Raw genomic sequence first — 18,887 nt, 5'->3', positions numbered from 1 at the left:
TGTTCATGTCAGAAGGATGAGGCTCCGGGGGTTGCGCCTCCACAGCCTTGCTCGTCCCCACACCGACCGCAACTCCAGCAGGGGGCAGCATACACTTTATTTTCAGCCCCACACGGGGCTTCCCTGGTGGCTCAGATGGTGAAGAATCCGCCTACAAGGCGGGAGATTTGGGTTTTGATCCCTGGGTTGGGAAGATCCCCTGGAGAAGGGAATGGCTACCCACTCCAGTATTCTTGCCTGGAGAATTCCATGGACAGAGAAGCCCTGCAGGCTACAGTCCATGGGGTCGCAAAGAGTCAGACACAACTGAGTGACTTCCACGCTTCCCACCAGGGCTTCCCTCAGGACCAGACCCCTCCTCCTGAGCAGAGGGGCCTGAGGGTTGGAGCTGGCCTGGAAGGCAGACAGGTCCAAAGAGGGTGCGTCCTAAGCTCTCCTGGGGCTCCTGATGGCACTCAGCACCCAGGGGGTCGCCCGGAGGTAGGCAGCATTCAGGTGGGCGGGCGTTGGCTTTTGGTCTCCCAGGTCTCTGTGAGCCCCTGTGGGCAGGTCCCAGGCTGCAGGGGGCTCCTAGCAGGCGGCAAACTTGCGTTGGATGCGCTTGTACCGGAGCAGCTCGTGCTCGCTGACTGAGGGCTGCAGCCGGGCCGCGGCCTGCAGCAGGTCCTCCATGGTGAGCAGCAGGGCTGAGCTCCCGGGCTCCAGGCCTAGGGGTGACAAGAGGAGGCTGTGGTCTCTGCCTGAGCAGGGGAGCACCCCGGGTAGGCACCTTCTTGCCTGGAGTCCCCCAGGAGGTCAAGAGACCCTCCTCCGAAATCCAGAACCAGGCCTGGTGCCCACTAGTTTCTGGTGGACCTCTGGGCCCGGGGAGCGGCGCACCTTCCTCCAGGTCCCGAACTCGGCGTTTGAGGGCAGCCGTCATGGCGTCAGAGCACAGGGAGTAGAGGTCCGCGCCCGTCAGCTGGGGCGGGCAGTGGTCTAGGACGTCCACCAGGCTCACAGAGGGCTCCAGCCTGAACCTGTTGTAGGTACACAGGAAAATGTCTTACTAGCTTCCCTGACTCCACTGGAAGGCATCCCTGACCAGCTTATTGTGGACTTGGCACTCATCTCCTAACCATCCCAAGGCCCAAGCCCCTAGGGGGGGCCCTCCCTCTAATGGGGCGTACTTGCGTGTGATGGCACTCAGAACACGGAGCTGGGAGGCGCGGTCCTCATTCACCCCCACAAACACCAGCTTGTCAAACCTTTAGGGAGATAGGTGGGTGTCAGGGAGCCCAGCATGAGGGTGGAGAGGCACAGATAGGGTTCGAGGGGCAAGTCCAGAGGGGCCTGGTGGAGGTGAGAGGGATGGGGCACACACCTGCCGGGCCGCAGGAGGGCAGGATCCAGCAGGTCTGGTCTGTTGGTGGCTCCGATCACAAATACATCCTGGGTGCTGTGAAGCCCGTCCAGCTCAGCCAGGAGCTGAGACACCACCCTGCGAAGGAGGGAGTGGAAACGAGAGCGTGCGCGGTGCATCCTCACCCTCTCACCTCCACAGGGTGCCTCTGCAGACTGTCTCCACAGGGCCCCTGGCTGGTCGTGCCCTGTGGACCCTCCCACCCTGGCTCCCGTCTCCTCAAAGCCTCACACCCAATTCCACGGCCCCTTTTAGCTTCTGCTATGGGATCGCAGAACCAAAAGGGCAGGAACCCTTTGGGCGGCCAAGACTAGTACAACCTGTCTCATACCCCTCCGTCTTGGACCCCAGAATCCTGGCTCAGACCCCCACCTGTCCATCACACCTCCAGAGTCTCCACTTCGCCCCCGATTTGGGGCCAAGGAGTCCAGTTCATCAAAGAAGATGATGCAGGGAGCTGCGGCCCTGGCCCGCGCAAACACTGAGGAGAGAGGGGCCCATAGGACGGAGAAGCCCGGTGGGGTAGGGGTTAGATGTCAGGAGATGGGGAGGGCAACCCAGGTTGGCAGCTGATCACTAGCACTTCAGGTAAAGGTCCCTCCAGGCAGGAACCTGACCTGGAGAGGAAGACTAGAGGCGACGGCCAACAGCCTGAGGGCTCTCCCTCCGCCCCCACTCACTCACCTTCCCGTACATTCTCCTCGCTTTGGCCCACGTACATGTTGATGAGCTCGGGCCCTTTCACGCTGAGGGAGGTGATAGGAGAGGGAGAGACTCCTCAAGATGCAGAAACACACAACTGACCTCCTGGCCACCCGCTTCTGCTGCCCAGCCAGCCACAGCCCCCAGTCCACCTGCCCTCCCGGCTGGGCCCAGTCACCACCTGAGGAAGGTGAGGCTGCACTCCGTGGCCACTGCCTTAGCCAGGAGGGTTTTGCCCGTGCCAGGGGGCCCGTGGAGCAGAAGGCCGGAGCGCCTCAGGCCCAGGCTGAGCAGCTCAGGGTGCTCCAGAGGAAGCTGAATCGTCTCCAGAATCTCCTTCTTCACCTCCTGCAGCCCGCCCACGTCGTGCCAGGACACCGAGGGGATCTAGGAGGCGGGAAGGGCGTGGCTAGGCACCGGCTGGTGGAGGGTGCTCGGGTCCCACCCCCATGGGCCTCGAGTGTCTACCCTGGGGGCTCCGATGGCTTGCGAGTGAGCGGCCTGCAGCTGCTCCAGTGCCTGCCCAAAGTCCTCAGCCAGGAGAGGGAAGCCCGCCGCGCACAGCTCCCCCTCATCCTCCTCACTCAAGCCGCCGGCCCAGCTGCAAAGAGAAACCCAGGGAGGCCTGTGGAGGACCAGCCCTGGGGCCTCCTTCCCACTGGGGCCCTCACCTTCCTCCCTTCCTCTCCAGCCCCTGCCCACCTAGACTGCCTCTTGCCCCTCCCACACCCAGTTTCCTTACCCTGAGTTCTTGATCCTGGTGCAGGCTGCCCGGCTGCTGTGGGTCAAAAGGGCGTAGAGGTCCCCCACCACAAAACCCTGGGGAAGCACGGGAGAGGATGCGTGAGCAGGCACAGCAGGCAGCCCCTGTGCGGGGAGGGAGGGGCAGGCCCCTGGCTGGTGCACGGGCCCAGCACTGAGGCCTCGGGTTCTCCACCCTCACTGACTGCCTCCCACCAGAGCGCGCGAGGAGGCCAGCGCCCTGCCGGGCACTCACCGCACAGCGCCGCGCCAGCTGCGCCAGGTTCACCTCTTGGCCCAGGGGGAGGTGGGCAGTGAGAGCCCGGAGGACGCTGAGCCGCTGCGCCTCCGCCAGCACAGGCACCTCCAGCTCGTGAGGAAACGCCGTCTGCACATCCGCAGGCAGGTCCTGGGCCCGGCTGGTGGTGGCCACGACCATCAGGGGAGGGCAGCTGTGCACAGGGAGTGGGTACTGAGGGCGGGAAGGTGGCCAGCAGCCCCTGAGTGCAGCCTCATCTCGAGGCTGGTGCAGGAGGGTGGCTGCGGGGCAGGGATAAGAGAGGGAGATGAGAGCCCCAAAGCTTCCCAGATGGGGCATCCCCCCACACACAGGGAGCTCAATGAGGGCAGAGGCCGTGCTTTAGCATTCCCCAAGAAACAGCCCATGGCTCAGTCAGTTAAGAATCTGCCTACAATGCAAGAGACCCGGGTGCAATCCCTGGGTTGAGAAGATCCCCTGGAGAAGGGAATGGCAACCCATTCCAGTATTCTTGCCTGGGAAATCCCATAGACAGAGAAGCCTGGTGGGCTACAGTCTATGGGGTCGCAGAGTTGGACACGAATGAGTGACTAAGCACATAAAGAAACAGCAGGGTCCGCACCCTCCTCCCTGTGGGCACCCCCACCTCCTCAGCTCAGGCAGGGCTGCCTGGAGAGTAGCCAGGTGGGATGTCTGAAAGCCACTGACAGGGTGGGGGAGAGAAGGCTGGCCCCACTACTTTCCCCGCTCAGTGCTGAATGCTACCTGGCGAGCGGGTCTTCATCCAGGAGGAGGTGCCGCAGCGTGGCCACCACCCGGGCGTCCTCACCCAGTCCATCACGGTCCCGGCCCAGCAGGTCCACGGCTGTCAGCAAAAGAACCACAGGCCGGCAGCGCCGGGCCCGGGAGAAAGCAGCCTGCAGCTTTGTCTCCACAGCGCCGCTACTGTCTGCACAGAGGCTGGAGCAGGGCACCTGGGGAGGGGGTCCCGACGGGCCTGTGAGTAAGGGAAGGGGCAGGCACGACCAGGGCAGGAGAAGGGGGCAGGGCTCAGAAGGGGCAAGCCGTCGTTTTGGAGGGTGGGGATGGGGGAGGAAGGCAACACTGGCCAAGCCCTAACTCTTCTTTTCCCTAACCACATTCCCTGGACTGCCCACCAAAACCTTGGCAGTATCCTCTTTTTAAAATAATTAATTTTATTTTTGGCTGCACTGGATCTTCCTTGCTGTGCATGGGCTTTCTTTGCAGTGAGTGGGGGCTACTCATTGCGGTGGCTTCTCTTGGCACGGGCTCTAGGGCACGTGGGTTTAGGTAGTTGTGGTGCACGGGCTTAGTTGCTCTGCAGCACGTGGGATCTTCCTGGATCGGGGATCAAACCTGTGTCCCCTTCATTGGCAGACAGATTCGTAACCACTGGACCACCAAGGAAGTCCTGGAGTGTGCTCCTTCTTGAGAGCATATCTCGGTAGCTCAGCATCACGGGACTATGCCTGATCCACTGGCCCAGTGGGCCCTGTGGTCAGAGAGGAGAGGGAGAATCTGGGCTGCAGAGGAGATGGAGTTGGGGGTCTACTCTCCAGAGACCCTCACCTTCCATAAGTGGAGCCCAAGGCGGCTGCAGGCTGCGGCGACTGCGGTGGTCTTCCCACTGCCCGGGGGGCCCCGTAGAAGGACACTGCCAGTCCCTGTCAGCAGGGCACCCCTGCAACCAGAGAACAGACATTTGCTTCCTCTATCTTGCCCAGAAGGGAGTCCCCAGTGACACAGGCCCCCTCAGATCCAGAAAGCAGACACTCTCCTTGACGCACCCCTCCCCACCAGGACCGTCACCACTTGGTGAGGCCGTATTTCCCATACCATCAGTGGAATTCTGGCAGGGGCCTGGGGCATATCCAGGGGATTAACTTCTTTTTGTCATCAGTGAAACCTTGGCTGTTCAGTCTGGTCTGGATTGTATGGAGGGAATTAGGAAGGGGTCTGTGGCTACACATGGGCCAGCGGTATGAGGACCTTGTCTTTCAGGGCCCAGGTGGTGAAAATCGCGATGACTAGTGGGCTCTCCAAGGGAAGGGCAGCCTCAGAGACAAATGACCCTGGGGGAGAGTCTCCCTCCACAGCTGACCTTGGAGGGCAGAGGTTACTCCCAAAAAGAAGCCTGGGAATTTGCTTACGGACAGGACATGGGCTAGGGGCCCGGGCCCGATGGTTGGAGGGAGGCCCACCCAATCCCACCATGGCCAGGGCATCAGGCACTGCTTGTCTGGCCTGCTGCTCCTCTAGGGATGCTCCGGGCAGCCTTCTCTCACACCGAGGCTGCAGCATCCTCACTCACCCTGGCTGGAGGCGAGGCTTCAGGGCGGTACAGAGCTCGGTCACCAAGGCCTCCAGGCCTGGAGGAGACAAGCTGCTCCAGGGAGTGGAGTCCCCTGAAGGAAGCCTTGGAACCAGGCTCAGGGTAGAACCCACCTGTGAAAGGTGGGAGGAAGCTTTAGTTTCTAGAAGTTGTTTTAATTTACTTTATTGAAGTATTTAATTTACTTTATTGATTTACAATGTGCTGTTACTTTCCACCATACGGCACAGTGATTCAGTTAAACACGTATATAAAAGTCTGCATCTACTAATCCCGAACTCCCACTCCATGCCTTCCCCAACTCCTTCCCCCTTGGCAGCCACCAGTCTGTTCTACAGAAGTTCTTTCTGCTCCTTTCCCCAGGTCAACCCCCACCGCCAGGGCCTCACCATGTACAAGGAGGTATGGGCGGTGTCGGCTAAGTAGGCTCTGGCTTGCCCGTCTGGAGCCTCCCCAACTGTTTTCTTCACTTTAAAAAACATCTCTTGCCACCTGTAGGGAGAGAGGCCCAATGAACCCCAGATCCAGAGCCCACATCCAATCCTTCTTAAGGGCAACGTGCTGTCTCAGTCAGAGGTCCGCTGCAGGGACAAATGGAAGAGCAGTACAAAGAAATGCCCCTAGATGTGGCGGAGGTGGGCAGGAAGCGGGGGACGTGGTGGTAAAGGAAAGCAGGTGGTCTTCCTTATCTCTCTGACGGGATCATACACGTTTTAAGAGCAGGAGCTGTGCCTGTCCTTGGCACCCCTCATACCAACATCACCTGAGGGTGTGTTTCTCCTGCCTACTCACTCCAATGGAAGAAGCCACTGCCACACCAAGCAGTGACCATCTGCCCGTTTTCACTGGCTTGAGAACACAGACTCTCCCTCAAATATGCATCTACCAAAAAAAAAAAAATGTACCCACCAAGGCCATCTAAAACCTCGAAAGAAAGAGTCCTTCAGCTCTTAGTCATCCATAAGATATAATCGCAAGCAGATTCCTTCATGATGACATTTAGCGATTAATGTTTCTCTGTTTTGGCTGTACATTAGAATTATCTGTGAAACTTAAAAAAAAAAAACAAAAAACCCCCCCAACATCTCTCACAGACTGTGATTCCATTCAGTAGAGGAGTGGTTGCCAGAAGCTGAGGGAAGGAGGGAACGGGGAGTGACTGCTGGCGGGTGGGGGTTTCTTTCTGGGCCGAGGAAAATGTTTTGGAATTAGTGATGTTGATGGCACAACGTTGTGAATATACTAGAAGCCACTGAATTATATACTTTAAAAGTGTGAATTTTATGGTATGTGAATTATATCTGAATTTTACACTTAACATTTTCCTTCCTTTGGGAAAAATAAAAAGACTGCAGAGGCTCTAGCCTAACCCTGATTCTGCTCTAATAGGTCTGGGGTAGGGCTCAGGCATTTTTATTTTTCAAAAGCTCCCAGCCATAACCAGGGCTGTGCAGTCACTGGCTAGTGTTAGAGTGAGTTAGGCTTACTCAGCCTACCAGGGGGGTGAGGGTTGCTGCTGCTGCTGCTGCTGCTAAGTCGCTTCAGTAGCGTCCAACTCTGTGCGACCCCATAGACAGAAGCCTACCAGGCTCCCCCGTCCATGGGATTCTCCAGGCAAGAACACTGGAGTGGGTTGCCATTTCCTTCTCCAATGCATGAAAGGGAAAAGTGAAAGGGAAGTCTCTCAGTTGTGTCCGACTCTTAGCGACCCCATGGACTACAGCCTACCAGGCTCCTCCATCCATGGGATTTTCCAGGCAAGAGTACTGGAGTGGGGTGCCATTGCTTTCTTGGGGCGAGGGTAGCAGACAGCAATTACTAGTCCAGTTTTCCAGATACAGAGAGGAACTACTGCCGTCTGTAATCCTCAGGCAGCACGGCAATGGCAGAGCCCGGGCCTCTTTCAGGTCTAACTGGGGTACAAATTCCTTTGCTTAGTATCCCACAGTCACACAGCTGCTCCCTCTGGCAGCAGAGAGGGGAGGGGGTGGAAAGGCCTTCAGGTGGAAGGGGAGGCATACTAGGTTTGGGACTACCACCAGAGGCACTGACTGTGAAAGAACTGGAACATAAGGAAAGCTGTCCCACTGGTTTTTTCTGTTTGTTTGGTTGGCTGCACTGTGCGGTTGGTGGTGTTTTAGTTCCCCAACCAAGGACTGAACCCAGCCCTGGCAATGGAAACACTGAGTCTTTACCACTGGACCGCCAGGTAATTCTGTCCTACTGCTGTTCATTATAAATAGGTATTGTGTTAGTTGCTCAGGCGTGTCCAACTCATGGGATCACTGCTCAGGACCCCATGGACTGTAGCTTGCCAGGCTCCTCTGCCTATGGGATTCTCCAGGCAGCAATACTGGAGTGGGTTGCCATTCCCATCTCCAAGGGATCTTCCCAACCCAGGAATCGAACATAGGTTTCCCACATTGCAGGCAGATTCTTTACTATCTGAGCCACCAAGGAAGCCCATAAACAAGTGATGGGTGGGTCTACAACCTAGACTCGCAATCAAGCTGAACCACCTCGGTCAGATGCATCTGGCAGCCAATGGAATCCAAGGAGGAAGAGCCCTGGGGCAGGGAAGGGGGAGGGAGACACGCCCACCTCTCCCCCTCACAAGCCCCCCTCCACCCCTACTCTCCATCCATGGAGAGTGGATGGGCCACCTCACTGAGGTTGGCCAGACCTCTGGAACATATCTGGACACTGCTGGGGAACACGGGGTTGTGTTCCTGAGAGCCACACAGTGGAGCTCGATCCCCGCCCCAGGCCTGGTGTGGGAGGTGGAGCAGGGGGGAGGACCAGCTGCACCACCGCCAGTGGACTTCTGTGCCAGGGATCAGGGGAGCCTCCATCCAGGGAGCCTCTTACCAAGTCCAGGGAGTAGGGTACAGCACTCATCTCTGTCCTTGGACCCATCTGCCCACTCAGCCCTGCTTTTCCAAACCCACCCAGAGGTAAGAACTACATGCTCAGTACCCAGAGGAGGGAGGCAGGTCTCCAAGGTGCTGGTATGGTAGAGGTCCAGGAACAGGACTGGCTTGCTGGTCTGTCTCAGGAGGGGCGAGTGCCTGTTTTCCTTTAAAAGTACAAAAGGTGGGCATTCTGCAGCTTTCCTACAGAGCTAGCTCATAGACAGTTGCTCTACTTAAGATAGAGGTGGTGGCAGAGCGGTATGAAGAACTCGCAAGCCAGTGCAGGAGATGCAAGAGACATGGGTTCAATCCTTGGGTCAGGAAATCCCCTGGAGCAGGAAATGGAAACCTACTCCAGTATTCTTGCCTGGAAAATTCCATGGACAAAGGAGCCTGGTGGGCTACAGTCCACGGGTCACCAAGAGCCGGACACGACTGAGCACACACACACACAAGATGGAAAACAGAAGTTGGAAGTGATGGAGAGCAGCTGGGCATTCTCCACCAGGCTCGTTGTAAATTTGATGGGAAAGCTCAAAGAAGCACCCTGGAGCACCAAATGGAATTACACATGGCACCACAGGCCCCCTCCTCTGGGTACCACAGCCCTGAAACTGGAGAGACTGAGCATTGGCCAGAACCAAGCTCTGAATGTTGACCAAAGCTGAATTAGGTACTCCAAACAAGGCACTGCTCCCTTAGTAGAGGACCCAGGCTGGCTCGGCCTGAGACCCTGGGCATGATGGCTCTTGTGCCCAAGTTTCTGCAGGGTGGTCCCACCACCTCACTGGGATTTCCTGGCAAGTTGGGTTAGTGTCTTCTTCTTCTAATAAAGCCTTATAGGAAATCCATCTGGGGGTAGGAAGCTACACATTTTCCCCCTTCACATAAAGCCAAGCAGTCTCTGAATTCTGAATTTTTTTTTGGCTGCGCCATGTGGTATGTGGGATCTTAGTTCCCCATCAGGGATTGAACCTGCTCCCCCTGCACTGGGAGTGCAGTCTTAACCACGGGAAGTCCCTGCCTTACCATTTCATATGCAGTCTCTGCAGTAAGAATCAACAGGAGGAAAGGTTGGCCTCCTTGTTTTGGGTCCCTGGCTCAGTTACGCTCTTTCTCACTCTCTGTTGAGGATAAGGAAAGACAGCAGGTCTCTCAAGGGCAAATCCCTTCCTCTCCTGTCTTGGGAGACAAGACTGAAAAGCAGCGTGTCCACATTCCATCCATTAGAGCAGAAATCATGATGGTACTGGGGCTCCTCTGGCTCAGTGTATGGGAGGTGTGGCCCAAACAACACCGGTTGAGAATGGAAAGCAGGGCTTCCCTGATGGCTCAGTGGTAAACAATCCACCTGCCAACGCGGGAGACATGCATCTGATCCCTGGAGAGGGAAGATCCCATATGCCGTGGGGCAGCTAAGGCCGTGTACCACAACTATTGAGCCCGTGCTCCAGAGCTGGGGAGCCACGACTACTGAAGTCTACATGCCCCAGCGCGTGTGCTCTGCAGCAAGAGAAGCCACTGCAATGAGAAGTTAGTCACCACAACTTGAGAGCAGCCCCCGCTTTCTGCAACTCGAGAAAAGTCCACACAGTAATGAAAACCCAGCACAGCCAAAACATAAAATAATAAACAAAAAATCATTTTAAAAAGAATGGAAAGCAGGGGGGACTTCCCTGGAGATTCAGTGGTTTAAACTCTGAGCTTCCACTGCAGGGGCTGTAAGTTCAATTCCTGGTTGGGGGAGTTCCTCATGCCACGAGGTGCAGCCAAAAAAAAAAGAAAGTGAGGAATCCCACCTTGGACTAGGCCATTGAACGATTCTTAGTGCTTTACTATACCTAGGACCACCAATCAATTTGAGGATAAACACCTCCCAAAAGCCAGCAGGCAGTGGCTCTTAATTCTCTTTTCAGTCACATGCCTATTTGAGAACATGAGAATAGGTACCTTCTCTCCCGAAAAACATGCATGACAACAACAAAATGCTCTTATGCACAGAATTATTCCATTCAACTTGAGAACTCCTGCACGCAGGTTAAGAATCCCAGCTGCAGGAGAGAAGGCAGCTCCATACCTGGGCAGTTTCTCTGGGCTTCCTTCCAGGATCTCTACTTGCCCAACTGTTGGCACACACAGGATATCCCCTTCCTGGACTGCCCTGTAACACAGCGGTAGCCCTGGTCAGCTCACAGTGGGAGTTAATAGCAGGCACCTGACATATCCCCGCATGCCCCACCCCCTCAACCTGCAGACTGTTTCTCAGGGGTCTACTGCCCACCAAGAGATCCCAAGCAGTTGTCCAGAGAACAAACCTGACCTAGTACAGAGCTTTGGGATACGGCAGAGAGGGGATCAGAGTCCAGAGAGAGGGGCAAAGCAGGATCCTGGCTTTTTAGGGGCCTCCTCAAATCAAAGTGGTTTCTCAATCTAGAATGTCTGGATTTACCCTCCTGGCCCAGATTCCTCTTGTCTATCTGACACACCAGGAGGCTTCTAGCCACCATACTGCCTTAAACTGTGGCTTTTTAGTATCAGAGGCTTTCTGGTATCTGAATCTCAGGCCTGGGATAGGAGGAGTTCATTGAGGGTGGTGTGCTACCCTCCTGCAAGGGGGAAGTGGCTAACCTGGGTGTCTGAAAGTGCCGGTAAAGGACATGGTCATAGTTTCCATTAGTGCTGTAGTGAGGAGACGACACAATTTCGATGTGTAACTCTTTGGCAAACGGAGGCCCAGGCAGCACTGAGCAGCTTCCTTTGTCTTCAGGGGTGCTGGAGCCCTCCAAATACCTCTATGAGAGAAATAACCACCGCCTTAGCACCTTCTCCCAGGGACTCAGGCTCTGCCCAGTCTCTTAGCAACCAACACTTCTACTTCCATCCTTTATCCTTCCCATAACCACAAGGGCTGTGGGACGGGAGACCTAAGAGAGTAGAGCTGAAGACCTATATCTTCCTTAGAAAACAGAAACCTCTCCTTCTAATGGGCACCTGGAAGAGACTTCTGACTCTGACTTTCCTGACTCTAGCTCCAAAGAGTTCACCAGTGATGATAACCATTCTGCGACACCTTTATACTGGCCCCGAGCCAGTGAAATGGTAAAGACATTTAACTCCCACAAGTCATTTGAGTGACACCAGGCAGCCACTGGGAACATTAATTGGACAGTAGTGAGGACACTGAATTCAGGCTCCAGTTAAAGGACATGATCTCACTGAAGCTGAGAGGGCTGGGTCAGGTGAATGAGCTCCTGCCTGAGTGCTCCAGTACTTTCCCTCCATTTAGAAGGAAAGCCACACCTGACTTCCATTCACGCATATCTTTTATTTCTTCTTGACATCCCACAGCACTACCTGTCTATGCCAGCATTACCTAATATAACTTTCTACAGTGATAGAAAAATTCTATATTTACATGTGGCTAATGAACACTCAACATGTGACTAAAGCAATCAAATAACTGAATTTTTTACTTTACTTACTTTCAGTTGATTTAAAGAACCACCCGGGGGCTAGCAGCTTTTGTACTGGTCAGTGTGGGCCTAAATACATCCAGGTGCTTAATTAAACAGTAGCCTATATTTGTCCCCCTGAACACAATTTTCTTTTTGAAGTAAGTTCCTTAAAGGTAGAAAGCAAAAACTCCTCTTGGATGTATTTAATCTAATATTAAAATTAAACACCAAGCACTAAGGATAATAAAAACCTGTCCCTTCAAGAACAATATACAATTGAGAATTAGAGCATATGATCATAACAAAACTATAAAAACTCTCAGAAAGATAGAAAATGCTATAGGAAAAAGTAATGTTAAATTTGTGGTGTGAGATTTTGCAAGGCTTTAAGAAACAGTGTCAGGCTTTATTTTTTTGGGCTCCAAAATCACTGCAGATGGTGACTGCAGCCATGAAATTAAAAGACGCTTACTCCTTGGAAGGAAAGTTATGACCAACCTGATAGCATACTCAAAAGCAGAGACATTACTTTGCCAACAAAGGTCCGTCTAGTCAAGGCTATGGTTTTTCTAGTAGTCATGTATGGATGTAAGAGTTGGACTGTGAAGAAAGCTGAGCGCCAAAGAATTGATGCTTTTGAACTGTGGTACTGGAGAAGACTCTTGAGAGTCCCTTGGACTGCAAGGAGATCCAACCAGTCCATTCTAAAGGAGATCAGCCCTGGGTGTTCTTTTGAAGGACTGATGCTAAAGCTGAAACTCCAGTACTTTGGCCACCTCATGCGAAGAGTTGACTCATTGGAAAAGACTCTGATGCTGGGAGGGATTGGGGGCAGAAGAAGGGGATGACAGAGGATGAGATGGCTGGATGGCATCACCGACTCGATGGACATGGGTTTGGGTGAACTCCGGGAGTTGGTGATGGACAGGGAGGCCTGGGGTGCTGCAATTCATGGGGTCGCAGAGTCGGACACGACTGAGCGACTGAACTGAACTGAACTGAAGAAGCAGGTGGCATTTGTAGAAGGGCCCTGAAGGAGGAGGAGGTTAACAGAATAGGAAGGAACTTGAAGTCAAGGACAGCGTGAGCAAAAGATGGAAGCACGATCTTCCATACTACCCAGTACAATACTGGATGTGTGTGTGTGCGTTCTCAGTCTTGTTCAACTTCCACCAGGCTCCTCTGTCCATTGGATTTTACAAGCAAGAATACTGGAGTGGGTAGCCATTTCCCCCTCCAAGGGATCTTCCTGACCCAGGGATCAAACCCACGCCTCCTGCGTTGGCAGGTGGATTTCCACCTACTTGGTAAGCCCACAATACTGGATACATTGCAACAATTTGACAAATAACTGATTAGATTCAGTAGATTACTACACATGGTAATTTGGCTGTAATTCTCACCTTTCACCTGAATAGTGAAAGCCCTTCCCATGCACCAATATGTTTTAATTGTAGAGAATGGATAAATAAGGCTAAGAGGTGTTAAGGGAAAAGTCCAAACTCTAAGGGACTAAGTAAAGGATCCGAATTTTACAGCTCTCATCTTCCAATTCAGTTAAGGCAAAGAAGAGATAAAGAGGAGGAAGCATTCCTGATCTCAGTCCTGTATCCTACCTGGATTTTGAGCTCTCCCACGTCCAGGGGATCACAGCCGAGATTAAAAGCCAGAGTGGCAGGCACGAGAGCCAGTCCGTCAGCGAGAGGCTCTCCCGGCTGCCCAGAGCCGGGTCCCAGTCTTTCAGAGAGGTTCCAGCGAGGCTCTAGGACTTGGACTGTGGCCAGATGTGGCTGAGAAGTGTTCGATGACTCTCCAGCCCGGGTCACCCACACCCATTCGCCCTGGAAGAGGCTGAGGCTGCGGAGACAGCTCCGGCTCACCCCCAGTGCATCTCCAGTCCCTCCCAGAACGCCCCTTAGTCGCCGGACTGTGCCAGAGGCCGCGAAGGAGGACACCACCGGCGGGAGAGGGAGCCGGCTGCTGTTCTCAGCCTCTGGACCCAGTTTGGCCCGCCCACGGAGCTCAGTCACAGCTAGCCGCGTCCCTGGACCCAGCAACCCTTGCAACGCCGGCCGCGTCTCCAGCACCCGCGGTCCGGGCACGGGCAGGGTCTCTCCGCGCCTCACCAGCAACGGCCCGACTCTCGGTCCGAGTCCGGGCCCAGACGAAGTGCCAAGCAGCGCCCAGCCCAGCGACGGGGGCCGCCGCACCGGCCGCGCCCGCACCCACGCCCCGGAGCCCAGAGCCAGGAGCTGCAGCAGCGCGCGGCTAACCAGCAGCTGCGGAGGCCCCGGGCCCTGCTCTTCGGTGCCCGCGCCAGGTCCCTCCAGGGCGGCCACCAGCAGTGCCGGCCCTGCCGGGCTCTCCCCTGCAGGCCTCAGCGCCAGCACTAGGCCCAGCCCTGCCGCAGGCCACGGGCCCCCGGGCGGCAGCAGCACAGCCAAAGCGGGTGTCTCGGTCGGGAAGGGCTCCAGGACTCGCAAGACTGCCAGCGCCATGGTGACAGGAGATCAAAGAGCACAGCGAAGAAGGGCGCCTTCCTGAGCCGGAGAGCTAGACGTCCCGGCGGCTCACACGCCACTTCCGCTTCCGGCAGGGGCGGCCCTAGGGAAGTGGGCGGGGCGTCGGGTGCAAGGGCGTGCTCCAGGAGGGTGAGCTGCGCCTTGGATCGATCCGAAAGGTGCCTCGGTGGCAGTAACACAGTCACTGTGGTCGGGTAGTCCAGGCACACCGCTTGTGAGACGTGTGTACAGGGGTTTACCTTCCGCGCCTGCCTGGGGAGTAACGTCTGTCAACTAACCTCCCCACGGGCATGTCCTCAACAGTTTATTGAATGATCAGTGAACGATCATTGTGGCCTGGACCAAACTTGGCCCACTGCTGGGAGCTGTGGGTGTAGTGTTTAGGAAGGTGTCCACTCGTGGAACTGTAGGCACTGAGGTTTGGAGGCTTGCGGGAAGGTTGCAGGAGGGAGTGGTAGGGTTATATGTCTCAGACAGGCATTTGGATGTGGAGCGGCTGCTGGCTGAATTACTGCAAGTGATTCATGTAGCCCTGTAGTGGTTGGTGCTGCCACACCTATTCCAACACATTCTACACAAAACCCATGTTCCAGTGTTTCTTGTCCTGCTTATTGTCCTGTTCATTCTGTTCCCACCAAGCTTGAAACAAAGACAAAGCAGCTTCCCTTTCTCATCTCTCCAAAACTAGATGTTCTCTCCTCCCAATCCTTGTAGACTGGAGATCCATTCCCATTTCCACCCTGGAGAGGAATGAACAGCAGAGCAGGCAGAAGAGAGAGATTCAAGGCTTCACTCATTGAGTACCAGACCAACAGCTTGTTTCCCATCTGGGCTGTTACTTAACAGTCCTTCCTTGTCCCCACCTCCACTGCTCTGTATAGACACCTGGACACTAGCACTTAGAATCAATGGATTGGGGGATTCCCTGGTGGTCCAGGGGTTAGGACTGAGTGCTTCCATTGCAGGGGTCACAGGTTTGATCCCTGGCCAGGAAACTAAGATCACACATGCTGCTCAGTGTGACAGAAAACTAAAAAGAATCCGTGGATTGGTTGGTGGCAATCTCCTCTTTCTGGACCTTGCATTCTCTTCCTTGCCTTCTCTGCCCAACTTTCTCCTTTCCTTCATCTTGAGGCAGTCTTCTACTTTGTACATTTTGCATTCCTGAAAATTTCCTGAAAATCTGAGAGGTTAATATAAGATTTACATATTGTAAGGTATTTCTATCCCTAGAAAGACAAGAAAAAATATATATACTTAATGTTTTATTATAGTTTCAGGAGGTACCTCTAGTCCTAAACCTGAAATTGCCAAGTTGTACCTTTTTAAAGCAGCATGCTTCCCTGAAAGCTCAGTTGGTAAAGAATCCACCTGCGATGCAGGAGACCCCAGTTTGATTCCTGGGTCGGGAAGATCCACTGGAGAAAGGACAGGCTACTCACTCAGTATTCTTGGGCTTCCCTTGTGGCTCAGCTGGTAAAGAATCCACCTGCAATGTGGGAGACCTGGGTTTGATCCCTGAGTTGGGAAGATCCCCTGGAGAAGGGAAAGGCTGCCCACTCCAGTATTCTGGCCTGGAGAATTCCATGGACTGTATAGTCTATGGAGCTGCAAAGATTTGGACTAAACTAAGTGACTTTCACTTTCAAGAATGTACTAGGTACCTGAATTCACAAGGATGAAGTTCCCATTTCACGGACAGAGGAGCCTGGCAGCCTACAGTTCATGGGGTCGCATAGAGTCGGACATGACTGAGTGACTAACACTTTCACACTTTCTTAGCAGTTTTCCTGGCAGCTCAGACAGTAAAGAGTCCCTGTAATACGGGATACCCAGGTTTGATCCTTGGATCAGGAAGATCCCCTGGAGAAAGGAAATGGCAACCCACTCCAGTATTCTTGCCTGGAAAATCCCATGGACTGGTGGAACCTGGCAGGCTACAGTCCATGGGGTCGCAAAGAGTGACACAGTTGAGCAACTTCACTTTGAAACTGTTATGTGGCTCTGTCCCCTGTCTCTCAGAAGACCCAAGGACTGAGAGGATGGTGGAGTGATTCCAAAGAGAATATGCCTCCTTTACACAGAATAAGTTAAGCTATGGTGTTCCTTGAGGTCTTGCAAATGGGTAAGTATATCTGGTATCCTGCCTGGGTTGGCATCCATATAGATGCAAATATCTATTCACAGATAAACGTGCTTTTCTTTTAAGTTTTTCCTTGAGCAAATAATGGTTAGCATGTCGTCCACTCTGCATTACCTTGAAATCATCATTAGTCAATGAAACTCAAATAATTACTTCTGTAAGACAGCTAGCAGCCTAGATTTGTTGCCTTTACTTCCATACCTCTTGCTCATTCTTTAACCCACTATACCTTCCTTCCATTCTTTTGAAACTTTCCTGCAAAGATCATCTGTAGCCTTTTTAAAAATAATTTTATTTATTTATCTTTGGCTGTGCTGGGTTGTTGCTGTGTGGGTTTTCTCTAGTTGCGGCAAGTAGGGGCTACTCGCTGGTTGAAAGTGTGCAGGCTTACTGAGGTGGCTTCTCTTGCTGCAGAGCTGTGGAGCATGGGCTCTAGGGTGTGGGTTTCAATAGTTGCAGCTCACCGGCTTTAGAGTGTGGGCTCAGTAGTTGTGGGCTTAATTGCCCCGTGGCATGTGGAATCTTCTCAGACCAGGGATTGCACTTGTATCCCCTGCATTGGCAGGTGGATTTTTAACCACAGAGAAGCCCTGATGCTATTCAATCTTTTTTTTTTTTTTATGCTATTCGATCTTGATCAACTTTTTTCTAGAATTTGACATTACTGACCAATCCTCTTATACTTCCTTTGTCATTATGACACAGTTTCCTCTCACATCTCTGATGGCTTTCAGAAGTCATCCTGAGCTCTTCCTTTTCCTTTACCACTCTCTTTGCAATCGGATTACTCACCAAATCCTGTTAGTTCTACACGTTTCCCAATGTTGTCATTTCTTCTCTATGCCTATACTGCCTTGTAACACTGCTCTCCTGGGCAAGGACCACAGGCTTATTCTTGAGCCTTCCTCAGTGTCTTCATGTAGTCAACTTGCTGCTGGAAGTTGACCTTCTGAAACGTTCCTCCAGACACTTCTCAGATCAGATCAGATCAGTCACTCAGTTGTGTCTGACTCTTTGCGACCCCATGAATCGCAGCACACCAGGCCTCCCTGTCCATCACCAACTCCCGGAGTTCACTCAGACTCACGTCCATCGAGTCAGTGATGCCATCCAGCCATCTCATCCTCTGTCGTCCCCTTCTCCTCTTGCCCCCAATCCCTCCCAGCATCAGAGTCTTTTCCAATGAGTCAACTCTTTGCATGAGGTGGCCAAAGTACTGGAGTTTCAGCTTTAGCATCAGTCCTTCCAAAGAAATCCCAGGGCTGATCTCCTTCAGAATGGACTGGTTGGATCTCCTTGCAGTCCAAGGGACTCTCAAGAGTCTTCTCCAACACCACAGTTCAAAAGCATCAATTCTTTGGCGCTCAGCCTTCTTCACAGTCCAACTCTCACATCCATACATGACCACAGGAAAAACCATAGCCTTGACTAGACGGACCTTTGTTGGCAAAGTAATGTCTCTGCTTTTCAATATGCTATCTAGGTTGGTCATAACTTTCCTTCCAAGGAGTAAGCATCTTTTAATTTCATGCCTGCAGTCACCATCTGCAGTGATTTTGGAGCCCAGAAAAATAAAGTCTGACACTGTTTCCACTGTTTCCCCATCTATTTCCCATTAAGTGATGGGACCAGATGCCATGATCTTCGTTTTCTGAATGTTGAGCTTTAAGCCAACTTTTTCAGTCTCCACTTTCACTTTCATCAAGAGGCTTTTGAGTTCCTCTTCACTTTCTGCCATAAGGGTGGTGTCATCTGCATATCTGAGGTTATTGATATTTCGCCCAGCAATCTTGATTCCAGACACTTCTAGTTTGGTGTAATTTATTACATTGTACCTTAATCATAGGTTTATACAGGGCTGTGCACTTCACCAGACTGTGAACTCCTTGAGGACAGTAACTGATCTTATCCTTTAGGACACTGGCTTAGCGGGAGTAAGGGATGTATTTTCCGAGACGCTCAGGAATGAGGTAGCATGTCCACCGCGTTCTCAAGTGCTCGTGTCTAGCTGGTTCCCCAACCCTAGGACAGCTGCAGTAGGAACGGGGATCCTATTCCCAAAGCTGGAACAGATCCTGGGTTCTCATCTCATTTCACCCCGGTCCCTTCCTGCCAGGCTTCCCCTTTGATCCTCCTCAAGCCTCCTCTAGGTAACAGGCCCTCGAGGACTCCTGGGAGCTCTCTCCAATTTTGCGTAGGCAATCAGTGTCACGTTACCCTGATGAAGAAAGGTACCCTTCATTTTAGGGCTTCTTTCCTTCAATTCGGACTGGGCGGAATCGCAGTGGGGAAAGAGTGAGAGCCACTTTAGAGCGGAACGAGCTGCGAAGAATGGCCGAAGCCAACGCACACCAGACGCCGAAGTGCGGCAGTCGGTGCAAAGCCCGGGCTTCCCTTG

General features: G+C 53.4%; 1 protein-coding gene across 1 annotated transcript; it reads right to left on the bottom strand.

Moving 5' to 3' along the window:
• Positions 1-78: 78 nt before the first annotated feature.
• On the bottom strand, positions 79-14,417 carry PEX6 (peroxisomal biogenesis factor 6). Its single transcript, XM_006069221.4, has 17 exons — positions 13,441-14,417; positions 10,998-11,161; positions 10,447-10,530; positions 5,847-5,949; positions 5,437-5,570; positions 4,695-4,806; positions 3,870-4,078; positions 3,102-3,297; positions 2,847-2,923; positions 2,573-2,705; positions 2,286-2,491; positions 2,087-2,148; positions 1,775-1,883; positions 1,364-1,480; positions 1,170-1,247; positions 880-1,019; positions 79-707 (listed from the first exon to the last, which is right to left on the bottom strand). Exons 1-17 carry the CDS (start codon positions 14,320-14,322, stop codon positions 571-573), a joined length of 2,943 nt encoding a protein of 980 aa, XP_006069283.3. The 5' UTR covers positions 14,323-14,417; the 3' UTR covers positions 79-570.
• Positions 14,418-18,887: the final 4,470 nt, after the last annotated feature.

This window comes from Bubalus bubalis, chromosome 2, assembly GCF_019923935.1.
Source record: "Bubalus bubalis isolate 160015118507 breed Murrah chromosome 2, NDDB_SH_1, whole genome shotgun sequence".
Classification (NCBI taxonomy): domain Eukaryota; kingdom Metazoa; phylum Chordata; class Mammalia; order Artiodactyla; family Bovidae; genus Bubalus; species Bubalus bubalis.
The sequence above is the reverse complement of the archived record's forward strand: the minus strand, read 5'-3'. Positions and strand labels throughout refer to the sequence as shown.

What these genes read in the sequence shown, in the direction of transcription:
- PEX6 (XM_006069221.4), bottom strand. Translation starts at nt 14,322, where the DNA reads ATGGCGCTGGCAGTCTTGCGAGTCCTGGAGCCCTTCCCGACCGAGACA. An exon ending in AAGCCTCGCCTCCAGCCAGG is followed by an intron (nt 4,807 to 5,436) that starts GTGAGTGAGGAT and finishes CTCTGGTTGCAG; the next exon opens with GGGTGCCCTGCTGACAGGGA. An exon ending in GATGAAGACCCGCTCGCCAG is followed by an intron (nt 3,298 to 3,869) that starts GTAGCATTCAGC and finishes CCCTGTGCACAG; the next exon opens with CTGCCCTCCCCTGATGGTCG.